Source organism: Gigantopelta aegis, chromosome 1, assembly GCF_016097555.1.
Source record: "Gigantopelta aegis isolate Gae_Host chromosome 1, Gae_host_genome, whole genome shotgun sequence".
NCBI classification, from domain to species: domain Eukaryota; kingdom Metazoa; phylum Mollusca; class Gastropoda; order Neomphalida; family Peltospiridae; genus Gigantopelta; species Gigantopelta aegis.
The window spans coordinates 10,661,047-10,686,098 of record NC_054699.1 but is presented as its reverse complement, the minus strand read 5'-3'; the positions used below and the strand labels follow the sequence as shown (position 1 = coordinate 10,686,098).

Here is a 25,052-nt window from a genome sequence, read left to right as displayed (position 1 = left end):
ATTTTCATTATTTTTACGATCCCCTCCAAACCTCCTCCAAAGTTCCATTGGCCATCCGCATCATGTCATTGCGCCCCCCCCCCCCCCCCCAATGGATTTTCTGGATCCGCCACTGCATGGGATCTGTTATATACACTTTCACATCGGTAAGACAATATTTACTAAGGCCTTTGATATATCAGTCCTGGGGGCTTGGTTGGTACGGGGAAAACAGCTCGTCCATAGACCAATTGCACCTCAGGTGAGGGCTCTACCACTGAGCTACATCACGCTGCACGCCATCCCACCCCACTTCTCCACCAGCCACAGCACACCTCATCACCACCACCACCCCACCAGCCACAGCACACCTCATCCCACCCCACCACTCCACCAGCCACAGCACACCTCATCCCACCCCACCACTCCACCAGCCACAGCACACCTCATCACCACCACCACCCCACCAGCCACAGCACACCTCATCCCACCCCACCACTCCACCAGCCACAGCACACCTCATCACCACCACCACCCCACCAGCCACAGCACACCTCATCACCGCCACCACCCCACGTTAAACAGACTGACCATATTATCAGGAACGAATAAACTCATTTGCGAACGTTAGCATTCCTCGCGTTCTCTGAACACAGGTCGGGCTGGATCTAGTTCAGTCGGTACAGTGTTCGCCTGAGATGCCCGAGTCGTAGGATCGAATCCCTTCGCTGGAGGCATACTCTGATATGTGTGTTTCATCCCCAGTAGTAACCCACGAAGGGTGTATCGAAATGTGTATCATGTGCTGTTCTGTGTATATGGGGAAAGTGCATGTAAATGAGCCTTTGCTGCGGGTTTCCTCTTTAAAACAATTTGTCAGAATTATCAGTGTTCGACAAATCCGCTAGCCCGACGCCCGTGGCTAGTGGTTTTTTAGTTCGGGCTCGATCGTGTTTCTTCTTTCTTTTTCTCTCAATTATCAAGTGATTGACATACAATAGGCGATGATTAAAAAATCAATGTGCTTCAACAGTGTTATTAAACAAAACAAACTAACTTCTTCTTTTTTAAATTACTGAACGCACAAACTAAAATCGTTACCGGACGCTCTTGGCAAAACCTCTATATACTGAACGCCCCCCACAAAACATGAATCTTATCAAACACTTCTTGACATACGCCCCTTTGGCTGTACAATTCTTCACGTGACAGAGATAACACCTAAAGTCTGACCCGACGGACCACCGGCGTGACTCCGGTTTCCTTTAAATGACTTACCAGGAAGCGGGGACAAATGGGTGTGCATGTCATACACTCGATATTACACCGGAGCGGTATTAAGTGGAATCTTAGCTCTCCCGGGAGATTCGGAGACGTTGTCTCGTCTGTACAGAATACCTGTTATCATTCATGTTGTAATCCCGTGAGTCGTTGACATCATTAGTTATGGTAAGAGGGGTGCTATGACATGTTAAGTGAACCCTTGAGAAACATTTGCTGCGATATAGTGTATCCTTGAAAATCATTTGCTGCGGGTCTAGTGTATTCTTGAAAAACTTGGTGGGAGGATATCTTCGTCATCGTTTTTATCTCGCCCCAACAAGTTAGTTTTGTTTAACGACACCACTAGAGGACATTGATTTATTTATCATCGGCTTTTGGATGTCAAACATTTGGTAATTTTGACATATAGTCTTAGAGAGGAAACCCGCTACATTTTTTTTTTTCATTAGTAGCAAGGGATCTTTTATATGTATCATCTCATAGACAGGATAGCACACGCCAGGACCCTTGATATATCAAACAAACTAATCAGCGAATGGGTCCCTTGAAAGGGTTCGATCCCACGACACAAGCAACTTAGGCGAGTACTCAACTGACTTAGATATCATCCCCGCCCCAACAAAGTTAAAGTTTGATTTGTTTTACGACACCACTAGAACATATTGATTTATTTATCATCGGCTATTGGATATCAAACATTTGGTAATTTTGACATTATACATGTAGTCTTAGAGAGAAAACCTGTAATATTTTTTTTTTTAGTAGTAGCAAGGCATCTTTTATATGCACCATCCGAAAGGCAGGATAGCACATACCACAGCCTTTGATATACCAGTCGTGATGCACTGGCTGGAATGAGAACGAGCCCAATGGGCCCACCGACGGGGATCGATCCTTTTAACGATTGTAATTACATATCAATTTTTTTTTTTTTTTGGCATATAATATCAGTGACTGTATATTAAACGCGTTTCTGATCATTCTAATATTCGTACTAGGTTAAATTTCATTTTCAAAAATAAATTTTTTCGTACATACGAATTTATTTGAAGACAAATCCAGTTTGGGCTTCTTACAAATATTAAGTCGACCAAAAACACATTGAATATACAGACGCTGATATTCTAAACCAGAAAATATATTTAATATGTAAGTTTAATGGTAGAAATATTTTATTAGTCGGAAACATCTTACAATGTAGCAAACTCAAGAATGTCCCTTTAATGGGAAACAAATGTAGCAGGTTTTCTCAGAAGACTATCAGTCAAAATGACCAAATGTTTGAAATCCGATAGCAGGTCTATGTGCTCGACTGATGTCGTTAACGTAACTTTATACTGACATCCAGTCCCACATTACGTCTTTTTATATTATACAGTCATATCTACGCCAATAATAAATTAAATAGTATTTACAATACGAATGTTCCCATATCTCTTTCTGTTAGTATATTAGCTTGGGGAAAAAAAGTTTGTTTTGTTTAACAACACCACTAGAACACATTGATTAATTAATGATCGGCTGTTGATGTGAAGCATTTCGTAATTCTGACACGAAGTCAACAGAGAAAACCCAATACATTTTTCCTAATGCAGCAAAGGATCTTTTATATATACTTTCTCACAGACAGGAAAACACATGCCACGGCCTTTGACCAGTTGTGTTGCACTGGTTGGAACGAGAACAAAACCCAGTCAGACGAATGGATCCACAGCGGAGGTTCGATCCTACGACGCACGAATTAGCTTGGAGATCTCGAGGTGAAAGTAGAAAACAACGTCTTTCAAATTTCTCAAATAACAATATTGACCTACTGAGGTGAAGAATAGAAGAAAAAACTATTTTCTATATCATTCTATTTAGTAAATATTGCGTTTATTTGATTACGTTTGTGGAATTGTATTATTGTACAGTTCTATTTTTGGTGAAACCGTTACCTTTAATCAATCAATCAAACAATCAATCATTCCACACCTGCTTTCCCTGGGATAGGTTTCCAGGACGGGGAAGAGTTGGGGGGGGGGGGGGGTATGTATTGACAATAGAAAGGCTACGGGATTTGCGATTCTTTCTTTTTCTTTCGTTCTTTTTTTTTAATAAAATTTAAAACAAAAGTAAATTAAAAATACTACTACTACTACTACTACTACTACTACTACTACTACTATTAATAATAATAATAATGATAATGATAATAATAAAATCAAGCCATCACTAGGTTTATTGGTATTAAAAATATTACTTATTATTTTGATTTTTAACTCCTCGATTTAGAGCGAAGCGACCTCAAGAGATGCACACTACAGTGCAGTAATAAAATCTACCTGAATAAATTACCAACAGACTCATGATCATGCATACAGGTGTGGGCTCTCTCGTACAAACTGCTATCAATGTGTACAATACTGTTTTTTATTCACCGGTAACCACCTGCACAGTGGATTATGCAAACACATTAGCACACCAACGCCCGAGGCGACAGTGATATTCACATGAAATTCGCGACAGTGTAAAACTAACAATGCAGGGCTGTGTTGGGAACAATAGTACGATTATCGTTTGGTTCGACACGGATATTACCTTAAAGGGACTGTCCTGAGTTTTTGGTGAATGTTAAAGTGACAAACCCTAGTTTTTAAACACTACGACGTATTTGTCACTATTAAAGACGGGTTTTTAAAATTACTCTTTAGAATGTAAATTTCCGTACACCTGAAGTGGTTCTGGTCATCCAGGTTTCTGTAATACCCCAAAACGCATTTTTCATCATTCTAAAAATGCACGTTCGTCTGAGAAGTAATGGTTATCAAGACAAGCTCTAGTTATTTTTAAACGGTATTTCCCTGTTTAAACATCACAAACTGTAGGTTCTCAATCTTATAACCGTATTCAAATGGGGGTGGGACGTAGCGCAGTGGTAAAGCGCTCGCTTGATGCACCGTCGGTTTGGGATCGATTTCCGTCGGTGGGCCCATTGGGCTATTTCTCGTTCCAGCCAGTGCACCACGACTGGTATATCAAAGGCCGTGGTATGTGCTACCTTGTCTGTGGAATGGTGCATATGAAAGATCCCTTGCTACTAATGGAAAAATGTAGCGGATTTCCTCTCTAAGACTATATGTCAAAATTACCATATGTTTGACATCCAATAGACGATGATTAATAATCAGTATGCTCTAGTGGTGTCGTTAAATAAAACAAACTCTTTATTCAAATGTGTGTTGCAGGTTTAGCAATTAACTAAACTTGTCCATTTTCACGACCAACAGACAACTGTAATTACATATTAAAGGGACATTCCTGAGTTTGCTGCATTGTAAGATGTTTCCGACTAATAAAATATTTTTACGATTAAACTTACATGTTAAATATATTAGAACGATCAGAAACACGTTTAATATATAACCACTATTATTTTATGCAGAAAAATATATTTTATATGTAATTACAATCGTTAAAAAGTCTCTGTTAGTCGATAATATTTTAAAAATTGCAGCAAACTCAGGAATGTCCTTTTAAATATATTTTTTATAAATAAAATATTAGTGGCTGTACATTGAACGTTTTTCTGATCGTACAAGTAGTTGTACCAGGTCAAACTTCATTTTATTTCGTAATGCTAGGCTCTGACTACCAAATGTCACGACGGAGTTGGCCACCTCGCCGATCTCTCGATTTCTACGACTGTCCAGTTGCTAGTTTGAGCATTCGTACAACTCAGTTCTCGTCGTATACAACTCCTACGACCAATTAGTTGTTAATCTGAGAGTACCAGTCGTAAGTTGGGTGGGGGGGGGGGGGGGGATCATATAGCAACCTAGTTGGTCAACTTCGTAGTGACAGTTGATAGTCTGATACTAGCATTTTATATATTGTTTTCGTACGGACGAAATTATTTGGAGCCCAAATCTAGCTTGGACTACTTTCAAATACCAAGACTATCAGAAACACGTTGAATATACAAACAGTGATATACTAACCAGCAAAATATAATTACGGTGTAATTTTAGCGGATTTTATTATTTTTAATTTTATTAGTCGGACACGTTTTGTAATTCAGCAAACCCGGGGCAGTCCCTTTAAATATTTGTCAGCTGTTAACGTAACTGTTTGGTTTCGTAGCTAGATTGTTAGTCTTTCTTGTTTAACGACACCACTATGGTACACCCATTTGGTAATTCTGACGTAATAATAGTCTTAGAAGGAAATGTTTTATTTATCGACGCACTCAGCACATTTTATTTACGGTTATATGGCGTCGGACATATGGTTATGGACCACACATATATTGAGAGAGGAAACCCGCTGTCGCCAATTCATGGGATACTCTTTTTGATTAGCAGCAAGGGTTCTTTTATTTATACATACAGTAGTAGTAGTAGTAGTAGCAGCAGCAACAGCAGTAGTAATAGCAGCCGTAGTTGTGGTTTTAGCTGTAGTATTATTAGCAGTAGTAGTAGTAGCAGTAATAGTAATAATAGTTGTAGTAGTAGTAGAAGTAGTAGTAGTAGTAGTAGTAGTAGGAGTAATAGTAGTAGTAATAGTAGTGGTAGTGGTAGTGGTAGTGGTAGTGGTAGTGGTGGTAGTGGTAGTGGTAGTGGTAGTGGTAGTGGTAGTGGTAGTGGTAGTGGTAGTGGTAGTGGTAATAGTGGTAGTGGTAGTAGTGGCGGTGGTGGTGGTGGTGATGGTGGTGGTAGTTGTAATAGTGTTTTAATAATCCCCATTATATATACAAGTAAAATGTTACAGCTATAATTATTCGATATTTCAGAGTAATACTGTTCTGTTCCATAATCTCGGATACAGCTATAAATAATGTACACTAAATACCCAGGATATCCATATTCACTGTTATTGTTATTCTCCCGCCAACCGATAAACGTGCTAAATGTAATGAACAGCGCATCATTTGACAACAGGTTAATCTACCAGCATTTACCTAAAGGTTACATTTATTATAAAGTAAAGTTAAAAACAGATACAAATAGCTTTGCCAAGTTATAGTCATACCAGAAGATAATATTACGTGTGTTTCCACGTCCAATAAAGGCTATTTCATTTATAAAATCATCGATCGTATTGTGTATTGCAATCCGTACAATTCAGGAAACCAAATCTGTAACAAAACGCATACTTTATAAGATGCGAGTAAAAAACCTATGCACTAAAGGACGAGAAGGGAAAACAAAGAAGAAAAGAAGGAGGCGGGGAAACAAAAAAGTAAGATACCTTTTGTGTATTGTTTTGGGATTTTGGGGGTTTTCGGGTTGTTGTTTTTTTGTTGGGTTTTTTGGGGGGTGTTGTTGTCGTTACTGGGGTTGTTAGTGTTGGTGTGGTTGTTGTTGTCGTTTTTGTGTTGTTGTTGTTTTTTTTTTGCGGGGGGTGGGTGGGGGGTTGGGTTTTTTTGGTTGGTTTTCTTTTCATGGGTGGGGTGGGGGTTTGGGGGCTTTGTTTTGTTACTTTTTTGTTTTGGGGTTGTGGGTTATTGTTTTTTTAGGGGTGGGGTGGGGGGCGAGCTTGTTTTTGTTTTTTTCAAAAATCTGGTAAACATGTTTTCCTGTTATTAATGCAACACCATGAACAGAGCGGTACATGTAATAATAGATTCGAAACACAGAAATGTTTTGCATCACATGCGTGCCTGAATACTCTACTCTTATATTATATCCCATTAAAATAGATGTAAACACCAAAAGTGATATAAAGTGACCACCTATTCACTGACAGTTAGTGCTATATTAGAACGGTAAATATCTCAACACTGACACGTGAATGGGATCTAACAACCCGTATGTTTACAGCACTATTCATATATAACTCGACGCTTAAGATAGTCCACGCGTCTCTGTGTGCACAAGCCGACATCTATTTTAAAATGTTAACTAGTTATGAACATTTACTATGTGACACTCGAGTGGTCCTCTAGCGCCTAACGGCGACAAGATGAAACGTACGAGATCCACGCTGCGTAGCTAGTAACAAACCGCGCTTAATATAGAGTGCATGCAGCGGAGTGCGTGCGGTCAGACTGTTGCGTCTTGTGTGTCTGCGGCTTGTGTTTTGGGCATATACACCATATATGATTATTTCATTGCAGCTGGCTGCATGCGTTTTGTAGACGCACGCATCGCACGCATTCAGTCAGTCTAGACGCTCTCTTTAAAATTAATGTATTTTGATTTTATTTTTTTAATAAACATCTAGTCTATACGAGGCTTTAGGTACATCCGCACACTAACATATACACACTTATATGCACGCATAAACTTATTTTTTTTTAACTTTGAAGGGCAATATATATATATACATATATTGCCCTTCAAAGTAAAAAAAAAGAAGTTTGTTTTGTTTAACGACACCACTAGAGCACATCCATTAATTAATCATCAACTATTGGATGTCAAACATTTGGTAATTATGACATATATTTCATCCGAGGAAACCCGCTACATTTTTGATAATCCAGCAAGGGATCTTTTATACAACTAACCCACTGTCCTGGACAGACAGCCCAGATAGCTGAGGTGTGTGCCCAGGACAGCGTGCGTGAAACTTAATTGGATATAAGCACGAAAATAAATTGAAATGAAAATATTTAATGATGAAGAATTGTCTACATCTGTGAATATTTTATATTTTCAGTGAAGGTGCGGCAAATCGACCGCCTATATCTATATGTGGTATATCGGCAAATCGACCGCCTATATCTGTATGTGGTATATCGGCAAATCGACCGCCTATATCTATATGTGGTATATCGGCAAATCGACCGCCTATATCTGTATGTGGTATATCGGCAAATCGACCGCCTATATCTGTATGTGGTATATCGGCAAATCGACCGCCTATATCTGTATGTGGTATATCGGCAAATCGACCGCCTATATCTATATGTGGTATATCGGCAAATCGACCGCCTATATCTGTATGTGGTATATGCTGGAGGGATGAAGATTGTATTATGTTTCACTTTTCTTCAGATTGCTATCAATTATTTTAGTTTGCAAAAGAAACAAAAACATGGTTTTCTTAGTGATGACTTTTATTAGCCATTGAACATTGATTAAGTCTGTTTTTGTCATACTGTAGGCTCTTGTGAATAGTTCGTATAGATGACTCTTTTAGACCGTTAATTTAAATGTTTTTGTTCTATAACGCCAATATCTTCAGGAAACGTTTGGATAATAGTTCCAGGTTCAGTACTTTTTCTTTGAAGAGCTCATATATTGTTTCAGGGTGGCCGCCAAGTTTCCTATAACGCTTACTTAGGAGATATGGTCATTTCACGAAATGTCTTAGAAACAGGTTTGGTTTAACATTTGGATATAACGGCTTCCATGGCCATCAAACAGCAACATGGGGTACCCGAATATAATTGGATTTCTCCGAGTACTTTATGAAAAAAATGTTTCGCTAGTTTGTGGAAGTCTGCCTCCAATATTGGCAGACAGAGGAGCCATCAAACTTGGAACCACTTTCAAATCAAGGGATTTTTTAAAATTAAAATTAAGTGACATCTCGTCATTTTGTACCACGGTCCCAAGGTTTATGGCATGAATCATGAGTTCGTTTTAAAGGGACATTCCTAAATTTAACTGCAATTTTTAAGATGCTATCGACTAACAGAGACTGTTTAACGATTGTAATTACATATCAAATATATTTGTTTTCTGCATAAAATATTAGTGGCTGTATATTAAACGTGTTTCTGATCGTTCTAATATTTGTACTAGGTTAAATTTCATTTTATTTTTTTATTTTTTCGTACGTAAGAAATTATTTGAAGACAAAATCCAGTTTGAGTTTCTTACAAATATTAAGACGACCAGAAACACATTGAATATATACAGACACTGATATTCTAAACAAGAAAATGTATTTAATATGTAAGTTTAATCGTAGAAATATTTTATTAGTCGGAAGCATCTTACGATGCAGCAAACTCGGGAATGTCCCTTTAATTGTCTGAACTGAACTGAACATTTATTTCTCTCAGGCCGTAATCCACGGCATATGAGGAACAATATATAATACAACAATTCACACTTTTTAACAAGATGACAGAGTAAAACTATTCACATAAGTATATCTACATAAAACGAACATGGGAATATAATTATAAATAATTGGTTTGGGTTTGCATACACAATAATAATACAATAAAGCTATGAGCCGGTGGATTGAAAGTATTCATAATATGTTTACAAAATATTGCAAGTTTTCGGAGGACACCAGTTTTTTTACAATTAAATAATTCGTGAAATTTATATGTGTTTGGTTTGGATCGATAATATTTCGGTATATATTGAAGTCTGAATTGGTTAAAATATGGGCATGTAAAAATATAATGGAATTCATCTCCGATGTCGTTGGTGTTGCATAAAAAACACAATCTATCATGTAATGGTTTACGTATCCATCTACCTGTCTCTATTGGAAGATTGTGGTTTGATACTCTAAAACGTAACAATGGGCACCAATGTTTTTTTTCTAATAAATGTAAATAATTTTCGAATGCTATACTGCTTTTAAATATTTTGTAACAAGATGATTTCGATGAAGTGTCAATATGACTGTACCATGTTTGCAAAAATTGATCTATGAGTTTTGTTGAAATAAAAATTTTCAACAATGAAGCACTATTAATACGCTCACAATGTGACCACCATATGTATGTGCAACCAATATTATCTAAAACTGATTTTATAAAAGCTATCCATTTGTGATCATAAAAATGTGTATTATAATCATTCAATAACATTCTGTACACTAATAATGATAGCTTGGACTGCTTCCCAGTAATCATCCTAAACCAAAATCCTATCATTCTTATTTTTACTGTTATATCTACCGGGAAGCATCCAAGTTCTCCATACAACATATATAATGGGGTGGATTTTCTAACAGGCAATAATAACTTTAAATATTTGCTATACAATTTTTCTATGCAGGACAGACTTTCAAAACCCCAAATTTCACATCCGTATAAAGCAATAGGTAAAACCATACAATCAAATAATTTAAGTTGGCATTGAATGGAAAGATGGCAACGTTTTCCTTGTCTAAGTGTAAAATACATAGCTTTTTGAGCTTGATCATATTGATGTCGCAACTGTGCAGAAGTAACAACATGTCCTGCGTCATTGCCTCATGTATAAAGATTTGAGGGACATTTTATTTATTAAATGTACAGAATTAATGGATAGTTTTATAACTGCTACAGACCCAGAATAAAGATCATATGTCTTATCCAGTCACACTTTGCACAGATTAAGTACCACAACCTGCAAATTAATTTTAGAAAAGCATCATGGTGTTTTATACGTTAACTGATTGTTGTTATTTTTTAAAGTAAAGTGTAAATACTGTATTATTAACAACATTTTGGGGTTTTAGTTAGATATATAGTTTATACAGTTTATTTCATGTTAAATGTGTTTAAATGTATTTTAATGTAATATTTAAGTATTTATCTGTGTTGATTATTAATATTTTATAGTTTCTCATAACTGCATATGTAGTGGCTCAGTGCTATTTTAGATGTTATGGTGTTTAGTGATGTTTTATTGAGGTGAAACTGAGGTGAAACTTTAATAAACAATTTGTCTGTCCTGTCTGTCTTTCTGCTAAAACAGTGCTAGTAACACACAGACAATCGAATAAATCACAATTAATAATCGCTGGGTGTCTAATAATGGTTTATTCCATGGAAATCCAGTTTCTTCATTTTGGCACCCAACCAAACATTGGTTCACAAAAGGTACTTAACCTGGAAATGTTATTCAGACTTTTTCTGAAGGTCTAAACGGGTTAATCAGAAACTACATAAAAGGACTATTATACAAATGTGTAAATTGTGAGTTCGAAACGCAGGTGATCGGAAAGAAACTGATACCAAGGTACCGAGATAGATATAGATAGATAGACATACAGACAGACAAGATAGACAGACAGACAGACAGACAGACAGACAAACAAACAAGATATATAGATAGATAAATAGATAGATAGACAGACAGACAGACAGACAGACAGACAGACAGACAGACAGATAGATAGATAGATAGATGTACAGACAGACAGACAGACAGACAAGACAAGACAAGACAGACATATAGAAAAATATGTGAGTAGGTACGTACCTATGTACATAGGTAGAAAGATAGATACGTAGACAGACAGGTAGACTGACTGACAAACTGACTGACTGACAGACAGATATATAGACAGACGAAAGACACAGACCGAGATAGGGGGAGATAGACGGAAACTGAGAGAATAGACAGAGACAGAAACAGACAGAGAGAGAGGGGGGAGGAAGGGAGAGAAACAGAGAGAGCAGATAGAGGGGGGCAGCTTATTGTATGTTATTTTTAACTATAAGTCAATTTAACAGCGCCTTTACGGTTGGCGATTTCCACTAATAATACGCTGCACAACAACCAACCAAACATTTTTTTTTTTTTTTTTTAAATTTAAAATACCACTGTCACCAAACTGAAAACAACACTCACCTCTATATCCCCCATGAGGCCGCCTGCCGTTGTCCAAGCTCCCCTGTTTGAACCCCTCAAACGACAGATCCAGATACCCTAGACGAGGTTTCTTCACGGAGCTTTCTTTATTCTTCATTTTCCTTCTCTCTCTCTCTCTTCTGTTTTGGTATCCTTTACCTGACACATTAGCCACACTTCAGAAACTGCACGGCCGCCATGTTGTAATCACTTGTCACCCGTGGCTCTCCGACGTGTTTTCTCTGTGTACACTCTAGCGGGGTTTAGTGGACGGGGAAAGCCGCCATGTTGTTTACCCGTTGCCAATGACTGCCGACGGCCCTCTCGGGTACAATACAGCGATAACCCTGGAGAGAGAGAGAATAGACTTCGATTAAAACGTAGTCAACCGACAACACAAGTAAGCGGAACAAAAATATGGGTTCCAGCTAGCATAATGACTTGTTTCAATTAGTTGTACCTGTGTGTGTGTGTGTGTGTGTGTGTGTGTGTGTGTGTCTGTCTGTCTGTGTGTGTCTGTGTGTGTGTAGAGGGTATGTGTGGAGGGTGTGTGTGTGTAGAGGGTGTGTGTGGAGTGGGTATGTGTGCGCGCGTGTGTGGAGGGTGTATGTGTGTGTGGAGGGTGGCTGTATGTCTGCGTGTGTGTGTGTGGGGTGGGGGGTATATGTGTGTGCGCGCGCGCGCGTGTGTGTGTGTGTGTGTGTGGAGGGGGTATGTATGTTTGTGTGTGTGTGTGTGTGTCTTTTTTTTTTTCTCTTGTGTTTTTCTTGTCTTTTTTTACAGAAGTAAAGAATGAATGAATGAATGTTTAACGACACCCCAGCAAGAAAAATACATCGGCTATTGGGTGTCAAACTATGGTAACGCAAACAAATAAAGTGACGATCAACATCAATATAAACATTCAAGATCTAAACAAAAACACAGTAAAGAGAAAAGATCAGCTGTAATTAAGACATGAAAACACTTTTTTCACATAATATTATTTTCACATACGTACAAATCACGATACTCCTTTTTCCACAGGCGAATCCATATGGGTCCAGGGGACCCGTCCTTCCCCCTAAACATATTCAAGTGACCACATTTCCCCTTTTTAAAATAATACTTTAAAAAAAAGTTTTTTCAACTTATTTCTGTGCTCATATTCAGTTAAGATTCAAGCATGCTACCCTGGGCACACACATCAGCTATCTGGGATGTATGTCCAGGACAGTAGGTTAGTTGTTAGTTGTTACAGGTTAGTGAGAGAGAAGAGGGCGTAGTGGTCTTACACGTACTCACTGAATCGTTAAAACTCGTTCTGGTTGGGAGCCGGTACTGCGCTGCCGAGAATTCAACTGTTCACAGACTATGCTTCGCATAAACGAATTAAGGTCTCATTACACAGATATCATCTACCACTGAAACCCATGTTAGGTCTCACTACACAGATGTCATCTGCCATTGAAACCCATGTTAAACTGCCCAACTTCAAGCGAAGATTGCCCATAGAACGGGTTCTCGTTGGCACAAACAACATACACCATTGCGAACACACATTATATAAGCATTTATTTTCACTCCAAAATTGAGAACATTTCCGTCTCAGTGTTTTGCTATAGGACCGCATCTGACTGTAGTACCGGTCCGAACAGGTGGTTCATTAACCGATTCACTCCGGCTGTCACTTGCGCTATATACCCATGTCCCAAAAGGTCGATGCACAATATTTCAAAATAACATGGGCAAAATACAGGCAGAAGGCTTACCATTAAACATTCATATTGTTTTAATTCTTCACCATTTCCTAGAAGTGAATATGTGAACCATAACATGTGTCACAATTAGGAACTATAGTGGACCATGATGAATGAACTCTCACCCGGAAGTGATCTGTGTAGTGAGACCTTACATTGACCAACTTCAAACGAAGATTGCCAATAGAACCGGTTCTCGTTGGCGCTAACAACATACACCATTGCGAACAGACATTATATAAGCATTTATTTTCACTCCAAAACGCAGTTTTTTTTGTGCTATATAACCGCATCTGACTGTAGTATCGGTCCGAACAGGTGTTTTTTTAACCGATTCACTCCGGTTTTTTCTTACGCTATACACCCATGTCCCAAACGGCCAATGCACAATATTACAAACTAACATGGGCAAAATACAGCCAGAAGGCTTACCGTTAAATATACATATTGTTTTAAAGGGACATTCCTGAGTTTGTTGCACTTTTTAAGATGTTATTGACTTTTTAACGATTGTAATTACATATCAAATATATTTTCTGGATAAAATATTAGTGGCTGTATATTAAACGTGTTTCTGGTCGTTCTAATATTTGTACTAGGTTAAATTTCATCTTATTTCCTAAAATATACCCAGTTTGGGCTTCTTACAAATATTAAGACGACCAGAAACACACTGAATATACAGACACTGATATTCTAAACAAGAAAATATATTTTATATGTAAGTTTAATCGTAGAAATATTTTATTAGTCGGAAACATCTTAGAATGCAGCAAACTCAGGAATGTCCCTTTAATTCTTCACCATTTCCAAAAAGTGAATATGGGAACCATAGCATGTGTCACAATTAGGAACTATAGTGGATTGTGTAGTGAGACTTAAGACCAGTGGCGTAGCGAGGGGGCAGGCGGGTGGTACGGGCTCCATCCCCCCAGTCAAACCTTTTGTTTTAGTTTTTACTGTATTAAATCATACATACATGCATACATACATACATACATACAATATATACATATGCATACATCAATACATACTAGCCAGTGCCAGGTCTGCCCACTGTTTCGTGCACGTAAGCGGGATCGACCGCGTAGATTGTAGGCCCCATGCATGTGGTTGAGTTAAAGAGCATCCTTTTATGGATGCCTCGATAGCTCAGAGCGCATCGTGGTTAGTCTCGCAATTTGCGAGCGATTCGGTGTTACAGGTTCGAGTCCCAGCAACGGCATGGGACAGTCTGTGAGGTCAGAAAGGATTTAATTATTCCCTGTGCCAGTGCGTTAATATCTATGTATGTAACAGTCAACCTCGACATACATACAATATATAGATATTCATACATCAATACATACATACACATTGTGGGTTGCCCCCCCCCCCCCCCCCCCCCAATATGCCCCTCCCCCCTTATAAAATCCAGTGAGACTTCCCATATATAACCACCCATTCTTATAAAACAGAATGTATTAAAGTTACGGATAAACGTGAATAATTAACGATTCCGACCGTAACTTAGCTCTGGGTCTATTAATCAAACACTAAAGCGACTAAAAGGTTCATTGGTTTGGTATAGGTCTTGCTGTGGATTACGGGTGTAATTACCTCTGTAATAAAGGTATGTGTAAACTACATTAATCCAAGCGAAAGTACAACAACTAGAACCTCCCCCTTCATGTATTGCAACATTGTAACGTTGACCCCCCCCCCCACCCACACACACACACCCAGACCCCCCCCCCCCCCCCCCCCCCCAAGATCAGGTAACGTTTAAGACAAATACACACACCTCTTTGCTTGCCACGGTAATCTAATATGGTCAACGTTATTTGATCTTTGTTTTTTGGTATTTGTTTCACTTCCCTGGTAATAAATACTTGAGATAAAATCATGTAATAAGTAACAAATTGGCAATAACTGGCTTCATTTGACTTTATATTCATATTTACTTTATATTTAAGAACTGAAGTCAGAATGTGATTATTTACAGGCCCGTGGGAACGATAAAAAGCCACATTTTTATTTATATTTACAATCTGATTAAAATTAGCTCTACTGGGTCTATTTATATTTATTTATTATAATTATAACATTTTGTGAAATATCTTAAAATATCAGTGAAGTAAAACTTTTGTCAGTCACTCAGTGACGATAAAACATTTTAGGGTGAACATTTCACTATTTCACTCTAAAATGTGTTATCGTCATTGTAGAAAGTGTTATCTGCACTGTAAGCAAGCCGAAACTATTTTGTTGCTGGCATTTTTAAAATAAAGGTAAATTGCTAAAGGTTATATAATAAATACAAAATTTCATTTTTTTGTTGTCAAATATGATTTATTTGTCATCTCGTGAAGTTTGCAATCATATCACACTCGTCGCGCAAGCGCGACTTGTGAGATATGATTGCAAACTTCACTCGATGATATACTCTTCAAAAGAAGAAACGCAAAACCACATTGTCGTAACATTTGGAGAATTGATTTAATTATTGAATGGTGAGTGCGATAATTATCAAATGTTGCAGGATTGTTCACAATTCACTCTAGTCCATTGTGAGTAAGTGATAGGACACACCACCAAGGTCAAGGTCATCTGGAGTCAATACCGGGTGTGGCCTCCGCGTGTGTTGACAACTGCCTGGCACCGCCTGCCCATTGAAGCAACCAGAGTACGGATGACGTCCCGGGGGATGGTGGCCCACTCGGCCTGCAAGGCTGCTGCCAGCTCGGGCAGGGTCTGGGGCTGTGGTTGTCGCTGTCGGAGGCGTCGGTCCAACTCGTCCCATAGATGCTCAATTGGGTTCAAATCCGGTGATATCGATGGCCAAGGAAGGACATTAATGTTGTTGTTCTGTAGGAAAGCCGTTGTGAGACGTGCTGTGTGAGGCCTGGCGTTGTCATGTTGGAACACTGCGTTGGCGTTGGCCATAACTGGAACGATGTGTGGCCGGAGGATCTGGTCAATGTAGCCCTGTGCATTCAGGTTGCCCTGCACGTGGACCAGGTCAGTTCTGCCAGTGTGTGAGATGGCTGCCCACACCATGACACTACCCCCGCCGAATCTGTCCACTTCCTGCACGCAGTTTGCCGCATAACGTTCACCACGACGCCTATACACGCGACATCTTCCATCATGACGTCGGAGCAGAAATCGGGACTCGTCACTGAACCACACCTGTCTCCATCGCAGTTGAGGCCATTGTCGATGAATCTGGCACCACTGCAGTCGGAGTCGACGGTGTTGTGGTGTTAAGATGACACCTCGAACTGGACGTCTGGCACGAATTCCTGCCTCACGTAGGCGGTTCCGTACGGTCTGGTCGGATATCCTGCGCAAACCTGGTATTGCTGCGGCTGTGCAGGTGGCAGTAGTCAATCGTTCCCGAAGGTGGCGTACCCGGATGTAGCGGTCCTGCCCGGGGGTAGTGACCCGTGGTCGACCGGATCTAGGGAGGTCACGTGTTGATCCATGTTGCTGGTAACGGTCCCACAGTCTGGAGATGGTGCTTGGGGACACATGGAATGCCCTGGCAACGGCCGTTCTGGATTCTCCTGCGTCTAGTCGGCCGATGGCATTGTTTCTCTGCGGTTCACTGAGACGTGGCATGTCCTGGATTGTCAACTGTCGGCCAGATACAGAGGCCAGGCAAGCGAACACCCTGCACTTTTATACTGTCGGTGTTCATGTTGCACGTGCAGACAACGCACGTGCAGTGGTGACATGGTTTGCACGTGGCTGCGTTTTTGCGAATATTCACATTTTGGAACTTTATTGTACAGTAGCTGCGTTTTATCGAATGTAACCGTGGGAATGTGTTTGGGACATGCAATGACCTTATATTCACAAAGCATGAACCGGTAGGAAACATAAAATCGGAGTTATAACCCATTTGTACCCTTTTGCGTTTCTTTTTTTGAAGAGTATATATAAATCATATTTGAAAAAAAACCCACAAAAAAACCAACATGGCATATCCTCTATGTATTTGTTTTTTAAATCCCTTTGAGCGGAGGGTGTTTCGATTCCCCGAAACCACCCCTCTGAACACGCTTGCACCTCACCCCCTTGTAACGTCACATGTAGTTTGCACCTACACCCCACCCCGAGCGTCATGTTTTATTTGAATGACCACTCGTAACAGTTCCTAACCCATCAAGTATAATCAAGATACAGCATAGCCCGGCGGATGACTTTATTATGCGTATCATACTCAATATTCTATGTAGTGTTGATGTATATTAGCTAATTTCCCTTTAAAGGAACATTCCTGAGTTTGCTGCATTGTAAGATGTATCCGACTAATAAAATATTTCTACGATTAAACTTACATATTAAATATATTTTCTTGTTTAGAATATCAATGTCTGTATATTCAATGTGTTTCTGGTCGTCTTAATATTTGTAAAAAGCCCAAACTGGATTTTGCCTTCAAATAATTTCGTTCGTAAAAAATTAGGAAATAAAATTAAATTTAATCTAGTACAAATATTAGAACCATCAGAAACACGTTTAATATACAGCCAATAATATTTTATGCAGAAAAATATATTTAATATGTAATTACAGTCGTTAAAAAGTAGTCACTATTAATCGATAACAGCTTAAAAATTGCAGCAAACTCGGGAATGTCCCTTTAATTAATGAAGAATATTATTAACACATCAAATACACAGTATCATTACCGTTATGGGTATGTTAAAATCATATCAAGGAATACCCTAGCATATTTTACACTTTGATCCAATATTTTGGAATAGGTCTCACTACACAGATCACTTCCGGGTGAGAGTTCATTCATCACGGCACTACACAGATCACTTCCGGGTGAGCGTTCATTCATCACGGCACTACACAGATCACTTCCGGGTGAGAGTTGATTGATGACGGTCCACTATAGTTCCTAATTGTGACACATGTTATGGTTCACATATTCACTTCTAGGAAATGGTGAAGAATTAAAACAATATGTATGTTTAATGGTAAGCCTTCTGGCTGTATTTTGCCCATGTTATTTTGTAATATTGTGCATCGACCTTTTGGGAAATGGGTATATAGCGCAAGTGACAGCCGGAATGAATCGGTTAATGAACCAACTGTTCGGACCGGTACTACTGCCAGATGCGGTCATATAGCAAAAACCTGAGACGGAAATGTTCTCAATTTTGGAGTGAAAATAAATGCTTATATAATGTATGTTCGCAATGGTGTATGTTGTTAGTGCCAACGAGAACCCGTTCTATGGGCAATCTTCGCTTGAAGTTGGGCAGTTTAACATGGGTTTCAATGGCAGATGACATCTGTTTAGTGAGACCATAGTTGTAAGGATGTGGTTTAAGGCAGACACGCTTAACTGCTGAAATAAATATAAGTGTTTAAAAATATCTAGACATTTAATGACACGGTTTTAACACAGGCAAAAACCTAATCGTACGGTATCTTTGATGCACTTATTATTATTATTATTATTATTATTATTATTATTTTGTTGTTGAATAACAACTAAATAAATAAATATTCAGCACATATAGCTACGTTTCCATATGTATGTTTTCCGCGAATTCGTAATTCCGTGAATTATCGAAATAATATGTCTCCAATGTCGGTCTTTCCATGCTATCCGCGTAGTCGGTCTAGGATCGATCCCCGTCGGTGGGCCCATTGGGCTATTTCTCGCTCCATTCAGTCCACCACGACTGGTATATCAAATACCGTGGTATGTGCTATCCTGTCTGTGGGATGGTGCACATAAAATATCCCTTGCTACTAATGGAAAACTGTAGAGGGTTTCTTTTCTAAGACTATATTATGTCAAAATTACGAAATGTTTCACATCCAATAGCCGATGATTAACCAATAAATGTCCTCTAGTGGTGTCGTTGAACGTTTCCGTGCAATCCGCGAAACGTGCATGATGCGTGTACGTGGTTTTGGAATCGCTGTCACGGAAGCGTGGAATCCCACAAGAAATGACGCCATACGAAAGAAAGCATCATCGTCAATTTGGGCAAGTGTGTAAACTCAACTATTTTCTTATCGTGTCCTTTCGAAATTAATATCTGCCATGATGTCTTCATCGATAACGGTTATACGCGCACGGGTATGGACACGATCAACACGGACACGGATTCGCGAGTTCACGCAGTACGTATACGAACAAATTACATAATTATGGAAACGTAGCTTAGGCCTTCTTTCCGCGCATTAGACCTTCTTTCCGCGCACTAGACCAACCTACGTGACGTAGATTGAAGGCCTTGATAATCCATACCTGTATGGTGAAATCGCTGGACAGTCGGTTCACATCGGCCGGTAACTAATCGAAACACAGGCGTCAGCTGGCGGAATCCACATTAACGCGTAGATTAATAATAGTAACTGTGAGAGACAGTGGGATGACGTCATAAACGTGTAGCTATGACGTGTATACTGTGGCGTGTTCAAGGTTTTTTTTTATTAGGAGTAGTATTTGTTGTTGGGGTTTTTTATTGGTTTTTTTGTTGTTTTTTCTTGGGGGGGGGGGGGGGGGGGGGGAGTGTATCCCACCCTCCTGCTACATTGATTTAAAGTCAGGTGAAAAACAAGCATTAGATCGATCGATCGCGAGTGCTCGCGGGGATCTCCATCCAGATGCGGTTGATGATTAGGGTCTCCACGATTATTCGGGCACGGGCCGAGTCTGTTCACGTGACTCGAGTACCCGTGCAGGCGAGACAATGTAGGGCATTAATTGCAGCAGTAACTAATCAGTGATACAAGTTACACACTACTTATAGCCGGTCTGAGTGGCGCAGTGGTTAGCCTGGTAGGTAGGCCTACGTGGTTCGCAGCCCGGCTCCAGCCAAGAGCGAGTTCTTAAGGGCTCAACCGGTAGGTGTAAGACCACTATGCCCTCTTCTTTCTCACTAACCACTAACCAACTAACAACTAATCCACTGTCCTGGACAGACAGCCCAGATAGCTGAGGTGTGTGCCCAGGACAGCGTGCTTGAACCTTAAAGGGACATTCCCGAGTTTGCTGCAATTTTTAAGATGTTATCGACTAACAAAGACTGTTTAACGATTGTAATTACATATCAAATATATTGTTCTGCATAAAATATTAGTGGCTGTATGTTTCTGATCATTCTAATATTTGTGCTAGGTTAAATTTCATTTTATTTCCTAAAATGTATTTTTTCGTACGTACGAAATTATTTGAAGACAAAATCCAGTTTGGGCGTCTTACAAATATTAAGACGACCAGAAACACGTTGAATATACAGACACTGACATTCTAAACCAGAAAATATATTTAATATGCAAGTTTAATCGTAGAAATATTTTATTAGTCGGAAACATCTTACAATGCAGCAAAGTCAGGAATGTCCCTTTAATTGGGTATAAGCACGAACATAAATTAAAATGAAAAATGAAACTAATTGTATGCAAGTTTTTTTGTTGTTTTTTTATCTGGCTGTCCGTCCGTCACAATACTGAATGTATCAACTAGGGTCTCCACGAGTACTCAAGTACTCGCGCACGGGTCGAGTCTAGCAAGACTCGAGTCCGTTCACAGGACTCGAGTACCCGTACAAGGTGGAATACAATGATCAACTATAATACACTGGACAATGTAGGACAATAATATCAGGATTAGATAATCAACGATATAACTGACACAATAATTATAAGATCATGCGCTAGTTTCTTTTTTTAAACTGACCGTCCATCCATCATAACACTAAATATATCAACCGGTTTCTAAATGCAATACAATGACATGATTTGGCATCCATGTTCAGCCCTGGAATTAAAATGCATAATTCTATTTAACTTTATTCTTTAATCTCATCATCATCTAGTGTAAGTTTCGGGTACTCGGGTCCGGATCGAGTTTGACCTTCGAGTACTAGAGTCCAATATTTTGGACTCGTGGAGGCCCTAGTATCAACCAGGTTTTGAATGAATGCAATACCAGCGCCGTAGCTAGGATTTTTTGTTGGGAGGGGGGGGGGGGGGGGGGGGGGGGGGGGGGGGGGGGGGGGGGGGGGGGGAACTGAGTAGTTAATAGTCTTAAACTCCTTTTCTTTAAGTTTCTATAATGCTTTCCGAATTTTTTCTGGTTACCCCCCTTGTCCCCCTGCTAGCTACGGCCCTGAATACAATGTCATGATTTAGCATCCATGTTCAGCGCTGGAATTAAGATGCATAATGCTATTTACTTTATTTCTTAGTCTCATTATCATCTAGTGTTAAGTCGGGTGCTCGGGTCCGGGTCGAGTTTGACCCTCGAATACTCGAGTCCAATAGTTTGGACTCGACTGTTGGACTCGTGAAAGCCCTATTGTTGATGTTATCACAAAGTTCCTTGGTTATGTTTACAGTTCAATTTCAAGTAAGAACCCAATAATTACAGATCGCTAACATTTCGTGATTTCCTTGACGAATCTGTAGATTTAAAACCTTTTGTACTTGAGAATCTGTAGATTTAAAACCTTTTGTACTTGCGAATCTGTAGATTTAAAACCTTTTGTGGCATGGATCGTATAAAATACGCACTTACCATAGTTTGACACCCAATAGCCAATGTATTTTTCGTGCTGGGGTGTCGTTACACATTCATTCATTCATTCATTCATTATAAAAAATATGCACAGAAACAAAAAGGTCGTAAGAGTTCTTAGTCTGCAGCTTTATATCAATTCTCATTGCCTATGAAGTTAACATTTTCTGTTCTCATAAAATTGATAGAATCTACTAATATATGATCTACTAATATATGATCTACTAATATATGATCTACTAATGCACTTAGACAGTACATACACTTAAAGGCGTAGACCCTTGTTTAAACCCATAACAAATGGACACTAGGTTTAGTTAATCTACAAACCTGTAACTCATTTGAATAAAGTCACAACGGAGTGAAAGTAGAGTCTACAATGTCGTTAAAACCGGGAAGTAGCCAGAAAAATACACTAGAACACAATCAGTAACCACTACTTCTCAGACGCACGTGCGTTTTTAAACAGATGAAAAATGCATTTTGTGGTATTGGGAAAAGCCCGGGTGACCAGAAACACTTCGGTTGTACGGAAATCGATAATCTAAGCAATAAAATATAAGTAAAGTTTGATTTCAGTGATCTTAAACGGCTGTAACAGTGACAAATATGCTGTAGTGTTTAAAAACTATGGTATGTCCCTTTAATGTTCCTATTTGTTACTGTGCACCTTATGGCACAAGCCGCGCAGACGTAAGTATACATGTTTACTATATATTATATACATTATATATTGTACATAAATTATACTTGTTTATCGGATCCTGCATCTTGTATACTAGTATATATATTTCGTGTGTAGAGACGTGCTATAGGCGTCGCAAGAACTAGGATGGAGAGGGGTAATCGGGTAGATTGTGGGGACCCACTGTTGAGGGGGCCAACCCACACTATGTATGTATGTATGAATGATTTTATAAAATTTAATACAGTAAAAAAAAAATGGGGTGCATGGCCCACGTGGTCCCTCGCTAACCACTAAAGCGGGCAGAGTGGCACTGCCCCTAAGTATAAAGATAATGCACTGACCACTCAATCCAAAATCAAATTAGTATTCAACATATGCAGGCGCGTGATGAGCGAAGTTTATAAGAGGTGGGTCGAGTCATGCTCCGCCGGAAAATATACTGAAACAAAAACTTTGCTAGAGCAAGGAGGGGTTTCCACTTCCAAAACCCTTCCCCTGCAAAGCGCCTCATATTATAATATGACCTGATCAACTTGTTTTTGTTCCAGTGTCAGTTGTCTCCCTTTACCAGGTGAGCAGGGTGCCTGGACAGTTTATCAGAAATAAATAGCACAATATTGCAGGGTTAGATCTGAGTCTGCAGAAAGGTTCGTCAAATTATATTTCAAACTTCAAAAAGTGCAGAAATACAGTTATTTTCTGACAAAATATCAATTATTTCCTGGAATTATTTCGCCAAATTAAAATAAAACTCGCCACTTGGTTTTGAAATTAAAATAAAACTCGCCACTTGGTTTTGAAATTAAAATAAAACTCGCCACTTGGTTTTGAAATTAAAATAAAACTCGCCACTTAGTTTTGAAATTAAAATAAAACTCGCCACTTGGTTCTGAAATTAAAATAAAACTCACCACTTGGTTTTGAAATTAAAATGACACCACTATAGCACACTGATTTATTAGTTATCGGCTATTGGATATCAAATATTTAGTCATTTGTGACTTATTCACTTAGAGATCAAACTCGATGCATTTGTCCATTACTGGTATGGAATTGTTCTTATGCACCATCCTACACACCGTATAACACATACTAAGGCCTTTGATATACCAGTCGTGGTGAACCGGAAGAACGAGAAATAGACCAATGGGCCTAGTGACGGGGACTGCGCATCAGGTTTTACCGTATTGTTAAAGAAAACGTATTACATACACAAAAACAAATGGGTCACGTAACAGTTCTTTTCATTTTATTTCACAAAAATATAGTAACATTTTCGTAGATTGTCCCAGGTATGACAGAAGAATCCAGCTGTCTCACAAAGGTGTAAGGAAACAGTATATCCATATAACCCATACATGTCAGCTAATTTATATCAAAGGAAACAAAAAGAATATGGGTCGAATTTACGAAACCTGGGGGGGGGGGGGGGGGGGGGGGGGGGGGGGGTGGGGGGTGGTCTCAACAAAACATGAAGTTATATGCGTGTAAGACAAAACCAGTCTTTGTAAACTCACTAGCGCAGTAACACCTGGGAAGAACAATAAAACATGAAACAATACAAACACAACCTATACATACTAAATTAAACAATCATGAGACAGTAATGTGTTGATCTTCCCTTCAGAAATCGTACATCATTACAAACGGGGAAAGATTTCCGCCCGCACCCACCATCTGCCATTGTCTAGTTTGGGATTTCAAACCATAACCTTTGGCATGGCGCATCCAGGATTTTGTAAAAGGGGGTTACAAAATCTAAAGATTTAAAGAAGGGCAATTAGAGTTTGTCTGGTGATTTGTATTTTTCAATGGTGAGCCTTCTGGCTGGATGTTGTCCATGTTATCTTGTAATATTGTGCATTGACGTTTTTGGAACATGGATTTAAAGCGGAAATGGCGGCTGGTGTGAATCGGCTCTTGAACCACCTGCTCGGACCGGTACTACAGCCAGATGCGATTATATAGCAAAAACTTGAGACGTAAATGTTCTCAACTTTGGTGTGAAAACAAATACAATGCCCCCGACAGTTTTACGATATCGTAGCGCTAAAATACATTGACAAATATGGGCCCTAGCTACAGATTTTCAGGGCTATCTTGGTGCAACGGTATTGTAAAAACGTCGTAGGTTATGACGTCACTGCCATACACGTTATAGTGTACAACGGTTTTACGATATCGTAGCATTAAGGACTCCCAACACAGTTGACTTCCGGGTGAGAGTTCATTCATCACGGTCCATTATAGTTCCTACTTGTGACATATGTTGTCGTTCACATATTCACTTCTAGTAATTGGGGAAGAAT

The 25,052-nt window shown here is 39.2% G+C and overlaps 1 protein-coding gene across 1 annotated transcript in view; it reads right to left on the bottom strand.

Moving 5' to 3' along the window:
- LOC121370676 overlaps positions 1–19,919 on the bottom strand; it is a 48,337-nt gene extending 28,418 nt beyond the window's left edge. The window contains exons 1-2 of the mRNA XM_041496074.1: positions 19,782–19,919; positions 11,778–12,124 (exon numbers count right to left, since the gene is read on the bottom strand). Coding sequence (XP_041352008.1) covers positions 11,778–11,895 — 118 coding nt within the window. The 5' untranslated portion in view covers positions 11,896–12,124; positions 19,782–19,919. The remainder of the gene's footprint in view (positions 1–11,777; positions 12,125–19,781) is intronic.
- Between the last annotated feature and the right edge of the window lie 5,133 nt (positions 19,920–25,052).